At 41.1% G+C, this 15,271-nt stretch overlaps 1 protein-coding gene across 1 annotated transcript in view; it reads right to left on the bottom strand.

Moving 5' to 3' along the window:
• SH3BP5 (SH3 domain binding protein 5) overlaps positions 1 to 15,271 on the bottom strand; it is an 83,077-nt gene that overhangs the window by 50,872 nt on the left and 16,934 nt on the right. Inside the window, exon 2 of the mRNA XM_077491489.1 lies at positions 13,165 to 13,227. Coding sequence (XP_077347615.1) covers positions 13,165 to 13,227 — 63 coding nt within the window. The remainder of the gene's footprint in view (positions 1 to 13,164; positions 13,228 to 15,271) is intronic.

The raw sequence follows: 15,271 nt of genomic DNA on the forward strand, positions 1-15,271 counted from the left end.
TAATTACTTAAAGAGGGATTCCACCAAAAAAAAAATATTAAAAGCCAGCAGCTATAAATACTACAGCTGCTGACTTTTAATAAATGGACACTCACCTGTCCCGGGTTCCAGCGATGCCGGCAGCCGAGGCCGATCGATCGCTCGGCTCTCGGCTGCTGTCGCCACCATTCTAGGTGAGGGAATCAGGAAGTGAAGCGAATCGGCTTCACTTCCCGGTTCCCTACTGCGCATGCGCGAGCCGCGCCGCGCAATAGGAAATCTCCGCGCTGTCACTGGGACCCGTGTGTGTCCCAGCAGACAGCGCGGCAGGGCAGGAAATGGCGTAGACTCCCACGGGAGTCTATGCCCGGAAGTGGGTGAAAATACCTGTCTTTGACAGGTATCTCCACCCCCCTCCCCCCTGAAAGGTGTCAATTGTGACACCGGAGGGGGGGGAGGGATCCGATCAGCGGAGGTTTCACTTTAGGGTGGAATCCCGCTTTAACATAAAAAAGATATATATGTCAAAATATCAAAATGTCCAAAATCATGAGAAAATAAATAGATCTATTTATTTACTCATGATTTTTGACATAGATCTTTTTTGGTGTTATGTAATTATCTACCTGAATCTAAATATCAAATATTCATTGAATTATTTCTCTGTTGCTCAACAGTCTCCACATATTTCCTGAAGAAGCTCTTCTGAGCGAAACATGCTGAGAAAGTGGTAGTATCTGTGTGCAAATGTTTCCCAATGTAACAGATTTTTGAAATACAATGCTACAATGTATTCATGTTTTTGCATTTTTAATTTTTTTGTATCAATATTAAATAATAAAAAAAACTTTTGTATATTACCAAATATGCTATTATTGTACTACCATTTATAATACAAGACACCTTTAAAGTCCCGAGGTTTGTGACCTCTAGCCCCTCCCTCTCTTTCTGTCAATCTTTTTTTTCCAGCTATATAAATCTCTGCTAGACAGGTACAATAACATCTAGGACCCTAAATTTACTCAATTTCTGGGTTGCAAAAAAGAAAAGAAAAAAAAAAATTAAAAAAAATATCACACCATCTATAGGCCATAGACTATCGCTGCGTGCTTAAGCCGATAACAAACAAATAATTCTCATGTCTTTGTATCCCTGGAAAGAGATACAAAGCAATCTCAAGGTGTTAAGACTTTTATCAGTCGACAATTAGACAAATTATCTATAAATGGAGACATATTAGTACTGTGGCCACTCTTCCTAGAAGTGGGCACCCAGCCAAGATGAATCCCAAGACACAATGCAGAATACTCAATTAGATAAAGAAGAACCCAAGAGTAGGAGCAAAAGGCTTGAAGCCATCACTAGAACTGGCAAACATCCCTGTTTAGGAGTCTACCATACACAAGTCTTTGAACAGGGAGGGTGTTCATAGCAGAATACCATACCATACCATAGAGGAAACACTGTTCTCCAAAACAAACATTGCTGCGTGCGTGCCTGGAGTTTGCCAAAGAGCTCCTCGACAAACCACAATGCTACTGGAAAAATGGTTTGTGGACCGATTAAGTTGAATTGTATGGGTGCTTACCACATCAAAACATCATCCCAACGGTGAAGTATGGGCTGCCTCAGCACCCGGATCACTTGCCATCATTGAGGGGAAAAAGCCCACTGGTGCGACAAATGCTTCGACATTGGGAGCTCATGTTGCATGACGTGTGAAAATCAATGTTTCCCTATGGGAGCTGTCTTAACTGGTCCGACACAAGTCGGTCCGACTTTGAAAATGCTCCCTGCACTACTTTGGTCTGACTTTGATCCTCTTTCAGCCCATTGAATATCATTGAAGTCGGATCAAAGTCGGTTTGCCGCCTTGCCTGATCCGACTTTGGCATGCGACTTGTGCTTTGATGATCTTGGAGGGGGGAACTCCATGCCAAATTTTAAATAAAAAACCAACATGGGTTCCCCCTCCAAGAGCATACTAGGCCCTTTGGTCTGATATGGATTTTAAGGGGAACCCCCACACTGAAAAATGGTGTGGGGGTCCCCCCAAAATCCATACCAGACCCTTATCCGAGCACGCAGCCCAGACGGTCAGGAAAGGGGGTGGGGACGAGCGAGCATCCCCCCTGAACCGTACCAGGATGCATGCCCTCAACATGGCAGGGTGGGTGCTTTCGGGCAGGGAGGTGCACTGCGGCCCCCCCCACCCCAAAGCAGCTTGTCCCTATATTGATGAGGACAAGGGCCTCTTCCCCACAACCACACTAGACAGGTTTTTTAAAGTAATTTATTAGGCAGCTCCGGGGGTCTCTTCCGACTTCTCCGTGCGCTCTGGCCTCTTCCGCTATCTTCTGCTCTTTTGATAGCGTTGGCCCGGTCTTCGCCGTCATCTTCTTCCGATGTTGACACGACACTCTGCCGATGTAATGCTGTGTGCGCGTAACGTCTTATATAGGCATGGGGCATGGTCACCGGGTGATGTCATCCGGTGACCTCCGCCTCTTATGATGTCCCCACCCAGGGGCATGATGGGGCGGTGATATCATAAGGGGTGGGTTCACTGGATGACATCACCCGGTGTCCACAAACCATGCTTTTAGAAGATGTTGCGCACCACGCAAATGGCATTACAATCGGTAGAAAGCGTTGCGTCAACATCGGAAGAAGACCAAAGGGAAGAAGAAGACGGAGAAGACCGGGCCAATGCTAACAAAGAGCAGAAAAGCATGGCAGAAGACAGAGACCGGGAGAAGAGGCCAGAGAGAGGAAGAAGTCGGAAGAGATCCCCGGAGCTGCCTAAATTACTTAAAAAAAAAAAAAAAAAAAAAAACGGTCTAGTGTGTTTTTTATTGACACTTTTTTCCCCCCAGGTGAATGGGTAGGGGTACAGTGTACAATTCACAGCGGCTTGCTATGGGGGCACTTGGGAGGCAGGAGGAGCCAGGAGAACAGGTGAAGGACCCCAAAAGTGGTGGTTTAGGACTTCTCTGTACAAAACCATTGCTTAGAGCAGGCAAGTATAACACAACATCTTTAATTTTTTTTAAAAGAGAACCTTACCTACAATTTTTTAAATTATTGTAAAAAGCACAGAAAACTCATGTAATTTTATATTCTTACATGCATATAGTTTTGATCACATTTCAGTTTACTTCCAGGTTAAGCAACGCTGCACCCTTTTAAAATTATAATATAAATAAAAAAAAGTGATTTTTAGTACTGAGTAAAATGACTTTTTAGGGTCTATACACATCAGTGCCAAAAGAGAGTGCATACTTGACAGTCTCTAAGAGATCCCTATAATATTTGAAAATATATTGCGTTAGTGTACATAAATGTTCAATGCAGCTTCAATCATGGATTTAGAAATAAACAACATGTTTATTTCATATGTTACAGCATCTATTCCCTCCTCGTTTTAGGATTTATAGAAAACCACTACTAGCTGATTAGAGTCTACAGGGTTTAAATGTATGTGACAGCAATTATAAGACTATGTATTTTTTGAATTAACACTGTATTTTATAATAGTAGTGCTTGCTGAATTAACCAATTAAGCAGTTCCACATCCATACAAAAACGAGAAAATCTCTAACTGCACATTCTTGCAAATTCATGGCGTTCCAGCGCATTCACTGTGAGCAGGAGAGAAGTGTGCAACAGCAACTTTTATGGTTTGTAGAAAATCACTCACAAAATATGACAGATGCTTTTATAAGAAAAAGAAAAAAAAAAAAGGAAGTGAAATTTACATTAAAATAAATGATTCGATTATACGTCAAACATGATGATGTGGCTGAGCACAAAAAGGGAACTGATAATAACTTTTCCAAACAGACAGGCCAACCGGTAAAGACAGAAATAATAGTCAAAATAAGATGCAGAGTTTTAATGGTACCTAAAGTAGTAATAAATGTTTTTTTTTTGTTTTTAACCAATACATTCAGAGCTTTTTTTAAAGATATTTTTATTAAGCTTTTGTGTCAACATACACATACAAAAAAGGTAGAAATGTTGGCGATTCACAGCATTATAATATTATATATGTACACTAAAGTGCATAATAAACAGTTTTCATTTATCATGTCTCCTGTATTCACTAATATGAATTACCATGAAAGTACAGTATAGAATTCTTTGATTGTATGACCATCAGGTGGTTGTGTGCCCCATTTTTGTATATTTCCTCTGTTGGGACCACTACCTATCTGCCCATTTGTCTCATGGAAGGGTTAACGGACTGGCCAGCCATTTATTCCAGATTTTTTTAAAAGGTTTTTGTATTTTTTTCCCTAAGCTCAAATGTAAGTTTATATAGGTCTTCTTCAGAAAGTGTAGTCCATAAGGGTCCATTTTGTTTGGGCCATTCGGAATCTGGGGTTGCCATCAGTCATGAGGGTAGTGTAGTATGTGGAGATGAGTTTAGTGGGATCAGGGTGTCGCATGTACTTTCTCTAACTGAGGTATAGCTATAGGATTACCGAACGAGCCAAATTGGACACGTATAGCATGCCGGAGTTGGTAGTTGAAGAACATACATGAGTATATATAACAATGAGCCTGGAGGCCTAGACAATAGCATAAGCAACAGTTTAACCAACACATCTGCGGAGAATGGGGGGTGGGGGGGGGGGGGAACATAAACTATTACCAAGGTAAAAGTTACTGAGGCAATTTGAATCATGAGGACTACACATCTAACTTCTGGGTCTGTTTTTATCTCCACAAATCTCTGCATGTTGAGGTTTAGCCAGCAAAACTGAGACCCCCCTCTGGAGTAGGCATACAAGTAGCATGAACAGATTGAGCCAGCCAGGGCAGCTTGAGGGAACTTGGTTTAGAATCAACCAATTGTGTTTCCTGGAGACAAATAAATGTGGGGATGGTGCTTTTTAAGGACCGAGAACACTAGGGAGCGCTTCTGAGGAGAGTTCAGTCCTCTAATGTTCCAGGAAATTATTTTTAGCAGTCTAGCCATGGCACAGTAATCAGGATAAGGTATATATCCCGAGGGCTAGTGGCATAGGTGCTCCATTGCATGCCATGCCGTTCGGGGTATATACAACCAGAAACATACAATAACAGTCATAAGGCAAAATTAAAGTTAGAGCAGCACAAATACATATGGCAAAACAAAGTGCAAAAACAAAGTTTTTAAAAACCTGGCCAAAAAAATAAAAATAAATTGGAAGTTCCTGAAAAACCCTGTACCCTCCTCCCTGCTCGACCATCCCAAACATAGTGAGCCTTGGATCCCTGAATATGGAAAAAAAAAACAACCTTCACTTAGGAGAAAAGAGAACTGTTCCATGGCCTCGCCCATAACTGGTGCGGGGGTGCGTGGTGTCTGGTTTGGCTCCCGAACCAGAAAACAGGAGATGAGAAAAAAAAAATGCCTCAGCATTGAAGTGGTCCAGCTTCAGTATAGTCAACACTTGCTGTGGAGGGGATGCAGGACGGATATAATAACTTATTAACATCTTCAGCAAAGTGGATTTGGCCTCAGTAAATGAAAGGTTTTTGATCTGAACTTGCTCAAATCTAAGCCCTTGTACACACGGTCGGACATTCCGACGGAAAATGTCCGATCGGACCGTGTTGTTGGATAATCCGACCATGTGTGGGCTTCATCTGCATTTTTCCGTCGGAATGTCCGACCAACAAAGTTTGAGAGGTGGATATAAAAAAAAATTTCCGACATGATCCGATCGGACTTTCTACGATCGTTTGTAGAGAATTCCAATAGGACAAAGTGCCACGCATGCTCAGATCAAATTCCTAGACCAAAGCTATTGGCTACTAGCCTGAACGTATTCCCGCCGTAACTAAATAGCATCATCACGTTACAAACGATTGGATTTTCCGACACCTTTGACAGACCGTGTGTATGCAACACCAGTTTGACAAAATCCATCAGACAAAATCCAATGGATCCGACCATGTGTAGAAGGGCTAACAGGTTGTAAACATTAAGGTTCTATTTTTGGAGCCAATAGGAAAGGGGGTTGCACTTTTTCTCAGGATTGAAGAATAACTGTGGGTGACATGGTGTATTGGCCCCCTTTCTTCCCATAGACAAGGTGAGTGGTGAAACTGCCAGACGGCAAGATAAAGATACGCAGGGAGCTCAGTGACTTGTGTTCAAACTGCTCTGTGTCGTGGTACATTACCATACCGGTCATTCAGCCACGCCATGGCTTCTTTAGGGTTGGTGTAAAAGTAAGTCCTGCCATCATGGATAATTCGCAGTTTGGCAGGAAAAAGCATGGTGTAAAGGAGACCCTCTGTGCGCAGGCGATTTTTTACCGCTGCGAAAGAGATGCATGGTTGCTGCACATCAGCTGAAAAGTCAGGGTAAATAGAGATGGAATTTCCATTATACTTCAAATTGGCTTTTCTCTCATGCAAGACACAAAATGGCAACTTTGTCTTGAAAGTTAAGGATCCGTGCGATTATGGAGTGTGGGGGAGCTCCAGAAAGAGGGTGACGCGGGGGAGTGCCATGTGCACGTTCAATAGCATAGGAGGAGGGTGCATCTGTCCCAAAAATATCCTTCAGCCAGGCATATAGGAATTTTTGCGGGGTGGGAGCCTTCATGCTCCGGGAACCCCACAAAGCGGAGATTGTTCCTACACAAACGATTTTCCAAATAGTCTATTTTTGCACGGAGGGCCGCCAGTTCACCCGTTTGCTCTCTCACATTAACAGATAGGGGGTGTACTACATCCTCCATGGAGCCGATACATTCCTCTGCAACGACTGTCCTGTCCCTCAGATTTTGCACATCTTGTTTCAGTAAAGAGTAAATGCAATTTGTGTAGTGAGGGAGGCCTTATAAGCCTGTATAGCTAGCATTATGGTGGTAAAGTATACTGCTATTATAGATACAAAGGCATACATGGAATGATATAGGTTAGAACTTTTTGGTTGCAGTGTAAATCATCTACAATTAAGCTTTATAACGGGCTGCTCCACTGCTGCCCTCAGTCCTGGTGACCAGCCTCTGGTATAAGGTTCCTAAACACTGTGAAGCTTGGCCAACAACCTAGTGTTCTGGAGTCATAGCATGGCTTTGTGGCTAGGTCATTGCCCACATCCAAACCACTAAACCTGAATGTATAATGGAGCAAAGGAGAAAAAAATAACCTAAAAAGTGTATAAGTATAGAGACCTGTACACAACTAGTATCTTATTTTGGTACAACTTAAACCTATTACGTATACTGGTTTCCCCAATTGTATATGAAGTTGTGCAAGGAAATGCCATGACCACGACACAAAAACCATTAATAATTTGCATATTTATTATACTGGTCTGTATGAACTTGCCTGGGAAATTTTCTGGAAAAGTACCAAAAAGTTTTACACACATTGCTATTGCAAGAGGAATCTCGCGGCCTTCTAGCTAAACATCTGAAAACACTCAGGTTTGAGAGACATGCATATTCATAAAGGCAGAAAATTACCACAATTCAGAATGTTACAAACTAGTTTCTCCAATGCATTAGTACTCGCTGATATAGAATGCTCTGTAAAAATTGGTTTTGGATCTTCCAAGCCCCATACTGGTCAGTGAGGACCAATAAAGGGGAGAGGAAAGAGGATGAAGAAAGAAGGAGGAGGAGAAGGAGGAGGAGAAGGAGAAGGAGGAGGAGAAGGAGGAGGAGAAGGAGAAGGAGAAGGAGGAGGAGAAGGAGAAGGAGGAGGAGGAGGAGGAGGAGGAGGAGGAGAAGGAGAAGGAGAAGGAGAAGGAGAAGGAGAAGGAGAAGGAGAAGGAGAAGGAGAAGGAGAAGGAGAAGGAGAAGGAGAAGGAGAAGGAGAAGGAGAAGGAGAAGGAGAAGGAGAAGGAGAAGGAGAAGGAGAAGGAGAAGGAGAAGGAGAAGGAGAAGGAGAAGGAGAAGGAGAAGGAGAAGGAGAAGGAGAAGGAGAAGGAGAAGGAGAAGGAGAAGGAGAAGGAGAAGGAGAAGGAGAAGGAGAAGGAGAAGGAGAAGGAGAAGGAGAAGGAGAAGGAGAAGGAGAAGGAGAAGGAGAAGGAGAAGGAGAAGGAGAAGGAGAAGGAGAAGGAGAAGGAGAAGGAGAAGGAAAGAAGAAGCGATTATCATTTTAGCTGCCTGTATATCTGGGTCGGCTAATTATATTTTCAACATATCTTCAACACCATTCAAAACCTTCTCTATGCCCAAACAACGGCCTGTTGAACTTGGGTAACTCTGGCACAGTGATCGCTCATGCCATTCCCCCTCGCACTTACTATATATCCTAATGGCCAGTTAGGCAGAATAATAACAATTAGCCAACATGTGTGGGAGTAGGTAAGCCCTGGCACCTGCACATGCTAGAGTTTTGTCCAATCAGATTGGCTTGGCATAAAAAAGGAGAGGGAGCAACGAATGCTACTGCAGGCATCTACAGATACCTCTAGGGTCACTTTGAATAACACTGTCACAAATCTGGGCATGCTTGTTAATAGTGTAATGGAAATTTGTAGGTTCTGTATATAATTGTATTCTATTTTATATGTATTGCACAATGCCCTCACTGTGCACACAGCACTAATAATGTTTTCAGTACATGTTTTGCATTCTTTCGAGTTCTGATTAGAATAAGCCTGCCTATGTAACGCCCCTTGTTACCATAAACGTACAATTGTAATATTAATGTGATACCTACGTAATCATGTGTATAAAAGCCTTCAAATGCGTCATAATAAAGGAGAACGGTTATTTGGAAAGATGCTGAGCGTATCTTTTGTGTCTGTTCCCTACTGCAGTAGTTATTAATTTGGAACCACTAATCAATATGAGGATAGGAGTTGCCTATCATCAAAATATCCATTTCAATAGATACACAGATATAGGCAACAAAAATTATACATGCTCTTGCTGTAAAAATGTACAATGGCCCCCCACACCATTTAAATCTTCTTATTGGTCAATGACATTACTAATGTGACCAATAGGGTGGTTTAGGAGGCATAAAAAGGAAAAAAAAAAAACTGCTTTTACAGTAAAAATGAGATCTGCATATCAACTAAGCAGCCTATATCTCTAGAACTACTGATCATTTTAGCATACAGATTTCACATTTATAATCTATACACTTCTACAATTTTATTTCATCATATTCTTAATTAAAATTATTCAAGTTCATGACCACATTACTGTAGGCAAAGTTACCACTCTACCATATGCATGATAATGCTTAGGCTAGATATTGTTACATTAAATTCCTGGATAATATGTATTAAACATATTGACTTGTCTAGAACTTTGTTAAAAGATTGTTAAACAAGAAAGACAAAAGACAAACAAGGCAAAAACAATACGAGCTCAACAATACATAACTACTCTTACTCCTGAATAAAACACTTTGTACCGCGCTTCATCAGCTACGATTAGCCTAAACAAAGTGATGCATGACTTTCCCTGAGGCTGTTCCAGGGTACAAAATGTCTTATGAACAAAACCTCAGATTATTTTATATCAAATTAAACTTTACTGTCCTTCGTAGATGACATACATTGTACTGGCTGGTTGTATTGTTTTTTCAATCAAAGTGTAAACAGATAAAAATTTTAAAAAGGAATGTACACAGGCCTGCAGAACTAGCAAAATATTAATAGGAAAGTCAGTCATGTTACATGTTAACTAGCGCCTGCCATGAAGTACAATTAAAGTTTCTCTATGAGGGCCATACATACAAAGTTTGCATTGGTGGATAGATATTCTTACACCTTACAAATTTTTCCCTATTTGATCCATATTTTAAATGCAGTTATGGTCATATTTAGGATAGTTTTCAATAAATGATCACTATTTTCAAACATGTTTACTATATACTATAAAAGGATCAATTGAATACTAATTTAGGTTGATTACCAAGGACCAAATGGACAACAATGGGCATCTTAAACTAGAACACATCTCAACAGACATGAAAACAAACATCTTCAGCTCTCACAACTGTACACTGTACAGATTTTTACAACAATTACATTTTGCGAGTGGTGCAAAAAACAAATAAAAAATAAAGCACACAAACCACGCAATTTATAACGCATTCACAAAATGCTAAATGTGAATGCAGCCTAACAGCCAATATATTTACATAGCAAATTCTGACTGTCATTTTGACAGCCAAAACGAATGTAGGGTGGAAAATGGCAGCAAAGCAGAACAGATCGTACAACACACACTGTGTACTTCCAATAAATTGTCTTTTTTATGTAATAAAATACATTTATCAGTAGGCAAAAGGTCCAATCAGTAGAGTAGTGACTCGGTCAATCTGATGCAGGGGAGTGCTACATTTAAAATTTATATATATATATATATATATATATATATATATATATATATATATATATATATATATATATATATATATATATATATAAAACAGCTGGTGAAGTACTCAATGGAGGCTTTAACACCCAAGGGGTTTGACTTTAGTAGGCTATAAAATAGGGATTTTACGATTTAAATAAAAGGATGGTATAACTACATAAATGTCAATAACAGGCTCAATAAAACACAGCAAACAATACATTTTTAAGCCATTTCAGTGTTGTTCATGCCCTATTTATATCAGCAGCGCCGTCTTTAAGGCAGGACAAAAGGGACATTTGCTCTGGGCTCCATCATTGGTGTGGGGCCCAAAGCAGCTGCCACATACTTGCCAACTATCCCAGATTAAATTGCCTTGTTCCTTGAAGTTTTAGTCTGTGCTGTGTTTCCCAAAAACTCAGTGTGAAGTTTTGTTACTAGTGCTGCCCAGATCTCCCCTATTGACTCACCTCCAGACCCTGTGTCTACATGTAAATAACCTGCATTGATATGTAAATAGCCACGGACCCGATGCATTCATATGTAAATAGAGGCAGCATTGACATCATGCTCCTCTGAGGTCATAGCCACCATCACCTCTGCTAAATGCTGCCCAGTGGGGAGGTAAAGGGGCATGCTTGAAAGTCCTGCCTACAACTGTGGTCATTAAGCCTAACATCAGCCTATTCTGTAAAAGGTAAGCAAAGAGATGGAACCCATTTAAAAAAAAAAAAAAAAAAAAAAAAATGGTGTCAGAGCACCTTGAATTTTTGTGAATACACACCTCAGCAGATGCTCGAGGGTGTCATTAACAATTAATGGTACTGCTATATATCTGCTAAAGGGCAGCACGTTTCTGTGGTGTCAGGAAAGCAAATTTGCATGCATTCCTGACACACATGTGAACGCAGGCTAAATGTCCTCGTTACATTGGTGGCCAGTGTAAATCTTCTCATTACATTGGGGCTTGGTGTATAATCCTTTCAGTCACACTAGTGGCCAGTGTGAAGGTCCCCCTTACATTGGTGGTCAGTGTAAATCCCCACTACATTGGTGGCCAGTATTAAAACTCCTCTTTATATTGGTAATCAGTAAAAAAAAAAAAAAGAACTTACATTTGTGGTCAGTTTCAAATCCTCCCTTACATTGGTGGTCCACGTAGAAGCCCCCTTTAAATTGGTTGCAAGTGTAAATCCCCCCTTACATGTGGCCAGTGTAGAAATCCCCCTTTAGTGGTTGTTGATGAAAAATCCCCCATTACATTGGTTGACAGTACAAATCTCCTTGACAATGGTTGTCAGTGTAAATTCCTCCTTACATGGAGGTCATTGTATATTCCCCCCTTACACTACTGGTTGGTGTAAATTCGCCTATAAAACCCCCTACATGGTGATCCGTGTAAATTCCCCCTCATATTGGGGCCAGTGCAAATCCCCCCACTATACACTTGCCAAAGATTTCTCCATTGCTGTACACGATTCAGAATTTGCCAGTGTACTGCCTCCTAACTAATCCCATCCCCCCACCACTGCCCCCCCCCCCAGCATTGCCATTGAACACATTACAACCCCCCAGCATTGCCATTGTTCCCAGGAGTCCTAGGAGTTTTCTGTCCATCGATGGGTCCCCTCATCTCTCCAGTCCATGGTGTGCAGGCAGCGAGGAGATAATGTGCTGTAAACCTTTAGCAACCTATCAGTGAGCAGTAATGATGTACACTAACCTCTTGCAACCAACCAATCATTGAGCGGTAAGGATATGCAGCAACGTCTAGCAGCCAATCAGTGAGCAGTAAAAATGTGCAGTAACATCTAACAACCAATTAGTGAGTGGCATGGATGTCCAGCAACCAATTAGTGAGCAGTATTTGTGTACAGAAATGTCTACCAACCAATCAACAAGCAGAAGTCATGTGCTGTAAACTCTAGCAGCCAGTAAGTGAGCGGTAATGATAGACTGTAACCTCTGGCAACCAATCACAGCCTGATCGGATTCAGTAAACTAATTTTGAGTCTAGCTGCAATTTACTGTATGCTCAGAGCAGGTGGAGAACAAAACTGCATGGAAGATGGGGGCCCAAGGAAATGTTTGCCTTGTATATCAGATTCAAAACTGGAAGGACAGGATACTAGATAAACGTTCCCAGATATGATCCGCAAGACACTGATCAAGTTATGAAAGGCTGCAGCTTGTGATAAAACAAGATTGATAACAGCAAACAAATAACATATCTTAGTAAGAAATTACAGATCATCGTTCTTAAAGCAACCCTGTACAGAATTTTTTTTTTTAAACAATCATAATCTGTTTCCCAGATGTTCACTGGGAAACCAATATTTCTGGTCCCTCACAGCACTTCACTAGTTCCTTCTATTGACCTCCACATCATTACCATGTCCTATAACACGGAGGTCGACAAGGGAACACCAATGAGCACTGCGACATAAGAGTGAATTTCCCTTCCTCGGGGTAGATTTCCTCTCACTTCCTATTTCCCTCCATTTGTAAATAGGAGTCATTTGTCAGACGTTTGTAACCTGGGGACCACCTGTATATTCTTATTCTTTTGGATTGGATACCATGGGAAATTTTCATTTTCTTTCCTCCATGTTTCCAGAAATAATTTGCGTAAGTAATTATTGTACATTTAGAGATTAACCAACAACATAGTTTAAAAGTAAGAGGAATAGTCACTTTGCAGTACAATATCTGCTATGCTGAAAATGCCTCTGACACATCACTAAGGGAATTCTGAAAGTGAAGACATATAATACATGCTTTATTATGACTAGTGGTATCATCATTTGAGTTTCCTGCAACTAGCTGTGATCACAGAAATGCACCCGAGACTTACCTCAAGCTCAATTTCCCTCCGGTTGATGTCATCTGTGGACTGGTTAAGTTTCTCTAGTTCTCCCTATATAAAGAGAAAAAAAGGGGGGGGGGGGGGGGGGGATAAATAACAATAAATTAGGTAAAAAACATACTGACTAAGAAAACTAAAGACATTTAAAAAAAAAAAAGTTAAATCAGTAAGGAGATTCCAGGGGTTTTAAAGCCCAATTAAACCTTTGTTTAAACCAGCTAGATACAATACAGGTGTGAAAGTTATTACGGTTTGATAGAGAAAGCTTTAGAAAGCAGCCACGGTAGAAACACATAAACCTTGCCAGCATGCTGCAGAGAAGGATTCGCACTCTGCGTGGAAGCAGTGGTCTCTCTGCAGAGATCCTTTACACCCACTGATGACAGGAACTATAGAGGTGGAATTTATAGGTCTGACAGAGCTATAAGTTTTATTTAGTAGGGGATGTGTCAGACGTAAACAGAGAGATCACTGATTCTACACAGGAAACAAAACGTCCTTCTTTGCAACATTCTCTCGGGGACAGGCTTTTCAAGTCAGTTAAATGTAACAAAAGTGAAGACCTTGCACATCTTTTGTTTTGATGCACCTGGAATGCATTTACTAGATATATAAAAAATAAAATAAAATTACATTTGGATGTAAACAAATTTACAATTACAGATCCCCAATAGATTGTCCAGTATGTTACAAAACACCTTACACCAGACTAACAAAATCATGATCACCAGTCCTATTGGGTACCATATACAGAAATTTATGTAGTACAAATATTTTATTCATCGATTTACAGACAATTACATTTTTCCCTGCCCTCAAAAGATTGTTTCTAGCTGTCCATGTGTAAAACCAAACAGCAAAAACATACTGAGAACTTTTAGGATGCATAAACCTTGGCTTATATCCACGTATGCTTCCTTTTCCCATACATTTTAAAAAGCCTCAATAATGCTTCAGCGTAAGGAAGGAGCTGGTCTATGCACCTGAAAAGACACTGGAGACAGATTTTTAAAATGTAAATATTATATAAAAACAGCACTACTCAAAGCCTACACCAATTTCTAATTACCAATTTATATGCAAAAAACTAATAAAAAATATTTTAGTTTTTTTTGCGCACAAGTTGGCTTTCAGAAATGTATTTTTTTTAAAAATTTTATTTAAATTTATTACAGGTACTTATAGAACGCCGTCAATTTACCCAGCGCTTTACACATACAGTATATCATACATTCACATCAGTCCCTGCCCTTAAAGTGGTTGTAAACCCTTACAACACACTTTGACCTACAGGTAAGCCTAGATTAAGGCTTACCTGTAGGTCCAAGAAATATCTCCTAAACATACACTGTTTAGGAGATATTTGCCGAAAGACAGGCACTGCTGTCTATGGCGCATGCGCCGTAGATAGCAGAGCACAGGCGCACTGAGCTCGGCATCGTCAACAACGAAGATGCCACGCGTCATCGCTGCTTCGCCAAATGGCAGCCGTGGAGCAGTGAGACCCCACCGTGAAGATGGATGCGCCGGACTACAGGGGACAGCGGTGACTTCGCTGGCTCCTGTGTCAGGTAAGTGACACATAATGGACTACTATACTATACTATACAGGGAATGAAAGAGGAAGTAAACTCATCATTGTTTACTTCCTCTTTAAAGTGGTTGTATACTCATTTTTTTTACCTTTACCTACAGGAATGCCTATAATAAGGCTTACCTGTAGGTAAAAAAAACATCTCCTAAACCTGTACGGTTTAGGAGATATTCCCCTCGGTATGTGCCGCTGACTGCAGCAGCGTATGCGCACAAGGGGATTCTCGGCCTGAAAATCCGGCAGTGGCCGACCGGCCGGAATGAAATCTCCCGCGCGCATGCACGGGAGTGACGATATCGCGGCTCCGGCCACTCACAGCGCCGGAGCTGCGATACCCGGAAGAAATGCCGAGGGAGCATGTCAGCTCCCTCGGCGTGGATCGGGCCAGATGTCGTGGCCTCGTTCTAAGGCAGTGATGGCGAACCTTGGCACCCCAGATGTTTTGGAACTACATTTCCCATGATGCTCATGTACTCTGCATCATGGGAAATGTAGTTTCAA

The sequence above is a fragment of the Lithobates pipiens genome, unplaced genomic scaffold (assembly GCF_037356315.1).
Source record: "Lithobates pipiens isolate NorthernLeopardFrog02 unplaced genomic scaffold, aLitPip1_a1.2 Scaffold_19, whole genome shotgun sequence".
NCBI classification, from domain to species: domain Eukaryota; kingdom Metazoa; phylum Chordata; class Amphibia; order Anura; family Ranidae; genus Lithobates; species Lithobates pipiens.